General features: G+C 28.2%; 1 protein-coding gene across 3 annotated transcripts in view; it reads right to left on the bottom strand.

Moving 5' to 3' along the window:
• Positions 1-3,942: 3,942 nt before the first annotated feature.
• The window catches only part of LOC113796926 (cell adhesion molecule DSCAM-like), a 32,479-nt gene continuing 24,521 nt past the window's right edge, over positions 3,943-11,900 (bottom strand). For all 3 annotated transcript variants that reach the window (XM_027347224.2, XM_075820519.1, XM_075820520.1), the window contains 7 exons: positions 8,854-10,528; positions 8,596-8,757; positions 7,225-7,816; positions 6,439-6,515; positions 5,781-6,221; positions 5,133-5,696; positions 3,943-5,028 (listed from right to left, as the gene is read on the bottom strand). In XM_027347224.2, the coding sequence (XP_027203025.2) occupies positions 4,181-5,028; positions 5,133-5,696; positions 5,781-6,221; positions 6,439-6,515; positions 7,225-7,816; positions 8,596-8,757; positions 8,854-10,528 (4,359 nt within the window). In that variant the 3' untranslated portion in view covers positions 3,943-4,180. The remainder of the gene's footprint in view (positions 5,029-5,132; positions 5,697-5,780; positions 6,222-6,438; positions 6,516-7,224; positions 7,817-8,595; positions 8,758-8,853; positions 10,529-11,900) is intronic.

Below are 11,900 nucleotides of genomic sequence, written 5' to 3'. Positions count from 1 at the left end.
TAAAATATTGAATCAATTTCTAAAACAATGTTGTATCATTTTCCTTTGATAATAATGAATCTTAGGTTTTTGAGATTTTTTTTTTGATCTAAATCATTGATTATCATCGTGAAAAGAAAGAAAAAAAATCTGTTTCGATTAAAATTGATGAAGTGTAATCTATTTAAATTTTCCAACATCCGATGATAATATCGAAATGAACTAAAGTAAAGAGAATGAAATTGAAAAAAATGTCAATTTTTCGATTGACAAAGTATTAGTATTGGATTTAGTAAAAAGGTGACGTAAAAAAATAATAATCATCATCAGGTATATCAAACACGGAAAAAAACAATGTTGTTATTGTCGGAAACATGATTGGATGATTGAAATTGAAAGAAACTTTGAATTTAGTTTTCCCGTATCATTATTATTTGTTTGTTCATCAATGATATATACACTTGATAATGATGAGAACTGAAAGAAAAAGGAAAAGAAAAAACATTGTTGTTGTTGTTGTATACACATGTCTTGTTCATAATCTTTTTACCAATTTTTAGTTTCGATGATGTTTGATGATAAAATCCATATAACTAAAAGCTATAGTGTGAAAATTGATGGAAAATCAAAGAAAACAACAACAAAAAAACCTGAAATAATAATAATAATAATAGTGAATTAATCTAGATTAACATTCGACATGTTCGACATCAGTAATGAAACAAAATGAGAAAAAAAAAGACAAAGAATTTTTTCGATTTTCTGTTTCAAAACATTTGTTTTGTTTTTTTTCATCGCATCCAAGATCGCTTCTTCAACGAGCAACGAACGCGTTATCATCGACCAAATTAATCCAACATATCAATGTTTTGTTTTCTCGATTTGTTTCGACATTTTATTTCATTTCAAACAATATTATTATCATTTATTTACTTGTAATTTTGTTATTTATTCTTTGATTCTTCTAATTTTCATCCGTATTAAAAATAGAAATACAACCCGGTCATGATGCCGAATTAGTGAATACAAAAGTTATTATTATTTATTCCGAAGAAAAAAAAACATGTATCATGATTGAATTATTGAAACTATGAAGGATTAAAAAAACAAGATAGATGATCAATTAATCAATTTTCTGTAATTCAAATGCAAAATAAAATAATCTTACCGCTTGAATTGTAATTAAAGTTCAATAAAAGAATTGATTTTTGTATCCAATTCAGATAATGATTTTGATAATGTTTATTTTTTTCAACTGTAAGTCAATATTTGAAAATTTCAAACAAACAAAAGAATCCACCTATGAAAAAATCTTTCTAAAGAAATGAACGAAATTTAATTTCAAAATCGATTCCATCGATTCTGAACATAACAAACATCAAAAAAAAAGAAAAAGAAAAGCAGAAATGATAAATCAAATTGATTCTGACATTTCATTAATGTTATTGTCTTTTATCTTTTGTTCTCTCTTTTTCGAATACGGTGAAAAAAACAAATAAAGATGAAAAAATCCAAAAAAATCTATAAAATTTTTGATAATAATTTTTTCCCGTTCTCGAATAAATTCAGTTATCTTTGTCAAAATGGTAAAATGGATTTTTTACATTTTATTAACAGTAAACAAAATTTAATTCCATTCGAAATGTTTATCAGCAGAAATAGGAATAAATCGATTGTTTTAAAAACAAACAAAATAATGATGATGAAAACCGTCAAATGTGATTATTTTCAATGTAATCAAAATCGATACGATTTTTTCTTGTTTATCATTGTAATTTGCAAATTGAAGCAAAACAACGATGAAACAAATTTTTATTTTTCCATTAAAAATAATGCATAAAATAGATAAACAAAAGTCAAATTTACAATAATAATAATAATAGTAATGATAATAACACCCGGCTTTGTTTTTCTTATTTTGCTTGTTTTTGGATTTTCCAGTTTCATACATTTTACATGTGATATGTTAATAAGTAAAATTTCATTGTAAAATTATCATCATCATCATCATCATAACAATGTATAGATAAACTAATTATTTCCAGTTGATATGAGGAAGAATATAAACACAGATAGCAACCATTTTGTCTATTTTTTTCAAAACCAAAAAAAGAAACTTGTAGAAATGAATCTAAAAAAACGTAGAAACAAACGACCTTAGAGGAAAGATATTATATAGCTTAATCGGTAAAAATGACATGATGAATTTTTTTTTTTGTCGAATAAAATGTTAGCTAATTTTTGTTGTTGTTGTTATTGGAATGGTAATTTGTACGATGTTTAACATTTACAGTCTGTTTTATTATATGATGTGTTGATGATGATGATGATGATGATTATAACATAGTCAAAGGAAATAATGGACAAAACGACAACAGAAAAGATGAGTTAATTTAAATTAAACTTTAAAAAAAATGATATTATACAGTGTCAAGGAAACACAAACACACTATTACAGCATAACAGAATTTTCATCTATAACAATATATATTTGAACCAACATTAAACTACAAAATAAAAGAAAATCAACTTTCATTTTCAATTCGGTTGGCTTGTTTTCATTATGATGTCCACCAATATTGTAGTGATTTTGAAAATGATTTCTCTTCATTTTAACCATATGGATTCTTACCGGGAATTGGTATTTCTTTTTTTCCAAACTATCCATTGGAAAAGTTAAATAAAAAAATATACTTGCTGTTCAGAATTAAGAATTCGAAAAAAATAATCAAAGAGACAAAAACAAAAGAAACATTAGAAAACACTTAAGTCAATAAATCAAATGAAAAAAAGGAAAAAAAACCAGAATTCAGGAAAAAACCAAATAGTAGTTGAAACAACCAGATGAAATGTGAAACTAGATGAAATTTTTTAAATGAAAAAAATAAAATTAAGTTTGTTTGTTTGTTTGTCTTTTTTCTTGGTTTTTTTCGGTTTCAACAAAAATATTGCTTTTGGAAAATTATCATTATTAAAGAAAATGATAATTCAGTGTAAATGAAATGTAATTAGAAATTTGATATGAAAACAAAGATCCAAAGATTAAAATTGAAGGATGTTTTTTTTTGTTTTGTTCAATGTCATGATGTAGAATAAATTTAAAATTCTTCAATACAGAACAATCCGAAATAGTTTTGTTTTCTAAATGTTCACATGACACAAAAAAATGATGCACATCATTCTCTGTTTTTTTTTCATCTTTATTTCTTACCTTTTCCGTTTGAAAAAATAAAATTTGTCATTTAAATTTTGTATTTGATCTATCTATTTGTTGTTTGTTTTTCCATTCATTCAGTTTGTATGCAATTTGATCAACAAGAATCAAAGAATTCGATTTGATGTGAAATGTTTATTTATTCAGAAACATCCGCCAAAATCATTTTACAATGATGAAAAGTTAAACGATCATTTTTTTCCTGATATTTTTTGTGTTGTATAAATTATACAAATGTACACACATACTGGCAAACAAAACAAACATCCGAATACATTGTCCAAACCAATAACCGGTGTTGATGGTATATATCGATGAAAATCATTTGTCGAGGAAAAAAAAGTAAAATTCAAATGTGAATTCAACAAATTTTCATGATGATGATTTGATTTGAAAATGTTCAAATATTGAAACTTGCAAACATACATTTCGACAACAATGTTGTTGTGATTTTTTTTCTGTTTTTGTGTTTGTAAATTGTACAAATATGGTTGTGAAATTGAAAATGGAAGAGAATTCCGTTTGTTCCGCTTTTTTTTGATGAGTTGAATTTTTGATTTTTTTAACACTTGAAAATTCATCAATAAATTTGTTTGGTTAAACAACGGCAACAGAATCAACATGACAGTTGCTAGAAATAAGCAAACAACTTATTGCAAGTTTCCAGCTATTCTAGTTTTTTTAATTCATCTTAATCACCACAGATAAATTTATTTAACAAGAAAAAAAAGAAGAAAAACAATTAAGAATCAAATAGATCAAAAAATTTACATTTAATCAATCAATCATTAATTTTTATATAATTATGGAAGAAAATGAAACAAATTTATTAGATTCGATTTAAGAAAAAACACAAAATAATTCAAAATGGTCGGCAGCATGGGATGGAAATAAAAACTATTTATTAATAAAGATAGATAAATATCACTTTTATTCATCAAATTAAGATTTGGCAATCGAATGAATTTTTTTTTCATCCAAAATTGATTATTGTTGAAGTTGTTGTTGTTGAAGAATATTGACAACATTACCCTGTTGTTGTTGTTGTGGTCTAACAATGCCAAATGTTGTCATATATGCATTACATGGTTTTGTCGTAGTATTTGTTGTCATTGTTGTTGTTATTGATGATAATGGCTGATGATATGCAGATTTCTTTATCGTACATGTTTCATCACCAATAATATCGATCATTTCAATTTCTGAATTTAAGTTTGCTATTAAATTAGCTTGTTGTTGCTGTTGTTGTTTAACCTGTTCAGGCATTTGATATAAATGTGATGATTGTGATGAATTACTAGAATGATTAAGATGTTGCTGTTGTTGTTGTTGATGATGATGATATGAACGAGTTTGTAATGTCTTGAAATATTGTTCAATCATTGGATCACGATGATCAAATATTGGTTCAAAACTATAGCTTTCATTTGATTGATCTTGATCTTGCGATGATTGTTGATGCTGATGTTGGTTAACCGTTGTTGTTGTTGCTGGTGTTGTTGATGATGTTAGATCAATTGTTTCCAATAGATTTGCCTCACCAATCGATTGTTTCATAACGGTTCGTTGATGATGAGGACTTTTATGAAATGTTGCCGCTTTATTTAACAATGGTTGATGATTTACACCGGTGGATGTAGCAAAATTTGTCTGTTCATAAAGTGGTTCCGTTTCTGTATTATTATTTATCATTCCATTTTTTTCATAACTTAAATGTACTTTTCCATTCAATTTTGTTGCATTCATTAATGATGATTTTTTACACGTTCCATTACTATTTGGATATGAACTTAATGACATTTCATCTAAACGTGTACTAGATCTATGTGAACAATCTATGATTGGATAACAAACGATAATTTGATAAAAATATTAGGTAAATCATTTAATATTTCAGACATGCAAAATGAAAAAGAAAAATTCTCAATAAATTACTTACATGTATCTTCGTTGGCAATTTGTAGTGCTTCTTGTCGCATTCGCATCACATATAAAAATATTGATGTCGAAATAACAACAATCAAAACAATAATTGTACAAATAGCCGGTATGAATATCATTGGATCATCGAATAATGCACCAACAATTGTAAAAGCTGTACCAGTATTTGTTGCCATTCTTGATTCAAATGCATGTAATGGTTCGACAGTAGCACCAGTTTCAGTCAATGTAGCAAAACTATATTCAGATTCACGTTTACCGGCATCATTTTGTGCAGCTATAATCAAATCATGCCATGTTCCGGGCATAAGATCACGAATAATTAACTTTTCTTTTTCAGGCATCAAATGTGTAGATAATGTAATCCATCCACCATTATTTTTATTATTGTTGTTATTGGATGATCCTAGAAAGCTACGATGATAATGACGTCTTGTTCGATATTTAATACTATAACCAGTGATAGGACAGCCACCATCAGACCAAAGATCCAAATTGATGATTACAAATGTTATATTCGATATAATGAAATGATTGGCAAATTTATCTGGTGGTATTGGAGCTACAAAAAATAAATTAAGAAGAAAAATATAGAATTATACAACATAGATGAACAAATGATTCTTTTTAGGAAAAAAACACTTACGACCACCAAGCGTTGAAAATCGTATCATTTCCGATGGTCTTCCGCTACCCATTTCATTGAAGGCTTCAATACGTGTAACATATTCGCTACCACAACGTAAATTTCTCAATGTGAATGATGATGTTGATGATGAACTAATCGTAATCGATTGCCAATCTTCTGTACCAATATTATTATCATCAATAACATAATTTTGTGCTAAATGATATGAAATAACATAACCATCGACTATTAATGGACCATTGTCATCTTGTTGTTGTTGTAAATCTTGACCATTACCAATCAAAGATGATCCAGACGATGACGACAATAAGGAGGATGATGAAGAAGAAGACATAAGATAAAGACTATCACGTGAAATGATTGATGTATAATCCCATGAAAGTAATGCTTCATGTGTGGATACATTTTCAATACGAAAATTTGGTGGTCTTGGTGGATCTTATAAGTGAGAAAGGATGCACATGTTTTTTTTGTTATTTTGAACAAATATAATTCATTTTGAAATAAATAAAAAGGAAAGATAGAAAAAAAAATATTAATCGTTAATCATTATCAACAACAAGAACAAACAGAAATAAATAAATAAATATTTTTTTTCGAACAAATTGGTAAATTTTTATCAAATTAAACAAAATTTATGATGTATAATACTAACCATGAGCAAATGTACGAGCAGTAACCTCGATCGATGATGGTCCAGCACCCTTTTCATTGAATGCCTGTACAATGAATCTAATTTTCAAATATTGTGAACAATAGAAAATAACGTTTGTTTTTTTTTCGTTAGAAAATGTCGAAAATTAATGAAAAAAAAATGAAACAAGGAAAATTGTTATATAAATGAAAAAAAAGACCGAAAAAAATAACAAATTATTGTTATTGTGAGTTTCTTTTCTTTTCTCTCAATTATGGAACACAGTAACTATGTTAACGTTTTGTTTTTGTTTTCATTGGCCCGAAAACCAATGATGTGAAATATGAATGATGTTCAAAAAGAGAATCTGAAAAAAAACTTTGACCCGTTATTTTTTTCCATTTCGATCGTTATATACTCAACAACAACAACAACAACAAAATGTATCCGGAAAATAAAGGATGTGATAATACAATAACACACCGACAGTATGATTACAAATTACCAAGTTTTATAATTAGATTTTTTTTCCTCTCGTTGCAGTGATCCAGTGGATCAATGTATCTGTGTGTGTGTAGGTTATATCACACAATAAACATAAATGACCAAAAGACTCTCTATCGACTAAATAATTTATAATTTTTTTCACTTCATTTATCATTAAAATGAAAAATAAATTATCTTTCTCTGTCTCTATCCTTTTTTCTTCTATCTGGGATTTATATAATGAAATTTTTATTTTCATTTAATTCATTTTGAAAAAAATTTTCAAAATTAAACAAAAGGAAAAAAAGGATTCACACTTACTGATACAATGTTTGCCGCTGTAATGTATCGATTATATGTTCATAATATTGATGAAATGGTGATGTTGAAATCATCATCATAGATGTTGATGTTTGATCCGTTTCGATTGTAGATTGATTATTTAATTTGATTAGAAATGAATTTGGTGAAGATTTTGCACGTATACCATATGATGATGATGATTGTTTCCAATTATTATTTCCAATTGTTGACATTTTCGAATATAATGGTTGGATTGGTGTATTCGATATGGTTTTGTATGTATATGACAATGATTGATGATGATTATTATTATTGATACCAGCAGTTGTAGATGATGATTGTGATTGTTTACTACCGGGAATGTTACTACCAGTTTCCGGTAATGATGATGTTGAAATAGTACGATAACCAATATAAAAACCATCAATTATTTCAATATCACTAGTAGTTGCAGCTAAATTATTATTATTATTATTGCCGATTGATGAATCGGACGGATGTGGTTGTTGTTGTTGATGCGATGATGGTGGTAATCGTATTGACCATGTAAGACGTATTGCATGAGTACTTAATGGTACGGCACGTATATTGTCCGGCATGACTGTTGGTGCTACGAATTTGTTTTTTTTTTCATTAAAATTTCCCGATTCCATAGAAAAAAATTTAATAGAGAGAGAGAGAGGGAGACAAAATTTTTAAGTTTTCATTTTTCAACGAAATTCTCTTATAATAAAACATCATAAATATTGATGATGATGATATGTGTGTGTTTGTGTTTCAGTGTAGAATACAAAACAAAAAGCAAAATTGTAGCCAAAACCATAGGGTCCCAAATACCTACACACATATATAGTCTACATGAAAATTAATGGCCCCAAATGTTCTTTTGTTGTTGTTGTTCCATTTTTTTTTTTTTTGCTTTTTTATTATTTGGGTTATTATTACTATCATTATTATTAATATTATTATTGTTTTGAATGATGCTATTTTTGTTCTTATTTTTTTCAGAAATTTTTCTTCATTCATTTGTAGGATGTAGAAAAAAAAGACAGAGACATAGATTGTACAAATATATGTTTGGTTAGTTCGTTCGTTCAAAACTCATCTGTCATCTTGGTAGAAAGTCGTTTATATTTTATCTTTGTATATGATATAACGCTAGTCAGAAAGAATGAAAGACCAGACAGAGTCTAGGGACTCATTTGATTCATTTATCCAGTGCAACAACAAAAAAGCAGAAAAGAATCTGCACTTGCTCAATAACAATTAAACATGGAAAATGAGAAAAAAATCTATTTGTTTTTCGATAACTTTTTCTTGTTGTTGTAAAATTGGTAAAATTCTTGTTCATTTGATATTGATTTTCTATATATTTTTTTCACAAATTACCTTCCATCTGTGTGGTCAATGTAATTGAACGTGAATGTTCACTAGTTCCTAATTCATTGACAAATGAAACACGGAATTCATATGGTGTCAATGGTTGTAGACCATGTACAGTTACTGTATTCGTATTCGATTTGATCATCAATGCATTGTGCCAAGTTTTATCTATAAAGTCAAAAATCATATGCAAAAGTGTAAAAAATAAAAGACAAAACAATTAATAATATTGATGACATGGTCCATATGGAATGGTGAATTTACCAGCTTCTTTTTTATATTCAATATTCTGTGATAATAATGGTAGATTTCCAGTATAACCGATCGACCAAGTTAGTGTTACTGTACGACTACCAACTTCAATAGCTTTCAATGATTCGGGTGCATCAGGAGATTCTAATACATGTAGCATAATAATGCGATGTGTCATGCCAAATGAATTTCGTGTCAAACAAACATATTGTGCTGTATCGCTCCTGCCAACATGTTTGAGCAATAAATTTGTTGTACGTTCACCGAATTGTTTACTCTTATCTATCGATGATGATGATGATGAGGATGTTGATTTACCATGATTTTTTCCAGATAAAATTGTACCCGAACCAGGAGATTCAAATAAACGAAATGAACTAGTCGATGTTATTGAACTTGTATCATATACATTGATTTCTTGACCGTTTTTATACCAACCGACAAATATTGGTATGGCACCAGTTCCTGTACATGATAATGATACTTGACTATGATGACGTATGGCCATTTGTATCACTTGATCATGATCTTGAGCTGAGGATGATGGTAATTTATGTGCACCAGTACTACCGCCACCAATACCATCATTACCATGAGGAATTACTTTCACTTGTATCTGTGGTATTTGATATATGGTCAATGAAGCACGAGCTTCCAATGGTTTACCCACACCATTGGATACTTCACATAAGTATATTCCTTCGAATTTTGTCTTATCAATCGATCGAATTAATAATGAACCATTCTCAAGTACATGTATCTGTGGACTACTTAATATTGGAACTGATTCTATTTGTGATGATTCTCCATTGTTATTATTTCGTACATTTATATTGTTTGATGAAAGACGTTTCATGCGTAAAAATTTCCATCGTATCACAGGTGTTGGATTGCCTGAAGCTAGACAATCAAAACGAATCATAGTATTCGGATGATTTGACATCATCATCATTGAATTATCAAGTGGAATTAAAGGATTAATTGTAGGCTGTGTTATAGCTACTTTATTAGCAGGTTTTATTAGCCATTTTGGTGGCGCTTTAACACGCATTATAGCAGTACGATTTGAACTGGTATTTGGTGTTGTAGCAAGGCACGTATAAACACCTTGATGGCGTCTTGTTATATTGGTTATAATAAGTGATGAAATAAATTCTTTTATATTGAGCACTTGTATTTGTGGATCAACCGATCTTGTTAATGAACCTAATAATGGTTGACCATCTTTAAGCCATTGTAATGTAATAGGAGGATCACCGGAAATTACTGAACAAACAGCTGTTGCACGTGTACCTTCTTCAAGTGCATCAGAAAATATAAATGGACTTAATACAGGTGGCAGTACTGTATTGATATGAAATGTTTGCTGAGAACGTTGACCATTTTCACCAATAACAATACAAGAATAATCATCTTCATCACTTTTATCGATCTGTGTGATAGTTAAATGACCCATTTGTGTGATTATATGTCGTTCATCGAATGGAAGACGACGTTTAGATTTGACAAAATAAACTTCTTCAATTGGATATCCACTATAGGCACATTGTATTGAAAATTGTTGACCAACAACAGCCGTTTGATCAGAAATCGGATGTACATATGGTGAACCGATAATACCAATTCGTGCCTGATGACCAATAGAGCCGGCACGATTTATAGCCAAACAACGAAATTGACCAACATCCTATCAAAGAAAAAAAAAGAAAAAAATTTCAAATTATTAGAATAGTGCTGAATAAACACAGACAAAACACTAATGAATTCATTGATAAAATAAATACAAAAAAACTAAGGAATTAAATTGTAATTTTGTTTCGAATAAAGAAGAAAAAGAAAATGATTGCAATTTTTTTCTGTTGTTCCAGAAACAAAAAGAAAAAACATTCCGTTTCCGATTTCGAAAAAAAAGATCAAAATAATTTAGTAGAATTAATATGCGATAAACTTTTGTTTTTTCCAAACGACAAAATTGTCAAGAATTAACATTGTTAGTGATTACGTGACCAAACACAATTTTAGGTAATTATCAAATATAAATAAAGAATTGTTGTTGTTGTTGCTTTCTGTGTTTGTATATTTCTATGTTTGTGTGGTATGTACTATCAATCTAACAAAATCGAAACAAATGGAATAAAATATGCGGAATCGACGAATGAAAAACAAAACAAAACAAAATATTCAGCCACAAAATCACAACAAGACAGATTCTTTGCATTCAAAGCTGAAAGATATGATATGATATCAATAAAAAATCGATTCTTTGATCAAAATAGAAAACTAAATGTAAAATTATTTTCAATAATGAGAATATAAATTGTCTTATTTTCTCTAGGTGATAAATTGATATTCTAATGAAAAAAGAAACTTTCCACACAAACCGATGATGTTTTACATTCAAATCAAACAAATTTGGTAGGAAATAAACGTTCATCAGGGACTAAAAATCAGAGTTTTAAAAAAAACGATCGATATTTTTATTCTGTTTTCATAAAAAAAATCAATTTTTCAATTCTTTTACTACACACGTAAGAACAAAAAAACGTGAATATTTTTCGTATAAAAACATTTCTTGAATGAAGCAAAAAAAACCACAGCTGAATGATTTTCACATCATTTTTTTCAGTAAGTGAGAAAGAATTTATCAAAATTTTTTTGGCTTTATTTTTTGTAAGAAAAAAAAATTGAAAATTTTATACATATTTGATGTAGTAGAATCAAACTATCACCAAACTAACGCATTGTAGCGTTAGTACCACCTTTCATACTTAGACATCATCATGACTGATGAATTCCATCAATTGATTATTATCAAGTAAAGAAAAAAAAAGAAATGCATCAATAACAAAGAAAATGATAAGTGCGTGTGTAACGGGTATCGAAGGGATAATAATAATCGATTTTCAATTTTTTTTTTTGAACAAAGCAGAATAAAAATTGCCATTAGATTGCCCATAGTGATATTGTAAATGATGAAAAATTACAATTTTTTGTTGTTGTTGCTGTCGTTGCATATCTTACCACGTATATACGACAAAAAGAAGGAAGAAAACCATTCT

Source organism: Dermatophagoides pteronyssinus, unplaced genomic scaffold (genome assembly GCF_027571235.1).
Source record: "Dermatophagoides pteronyssinus isolate colony J.1.1.1.1 unplaced genomic scaffold, Derpt_VIB-CSIC_2022.12 sq0007, whole genome shotgun sequence".
NCBI classification, from domain to species: Eukaryota; Metazoa; Arthropoda; class Arachnida; order Sarcoptiformes; family Pyroglyphidae; genus Dermatophagoides; species Dermatophagoides pteronyssinus.
The sequence above is the reverse complement of the archived record's forward strand: the minus strand, read 5'-3'. Positions and strand labels throughout refer to the sequence as shown.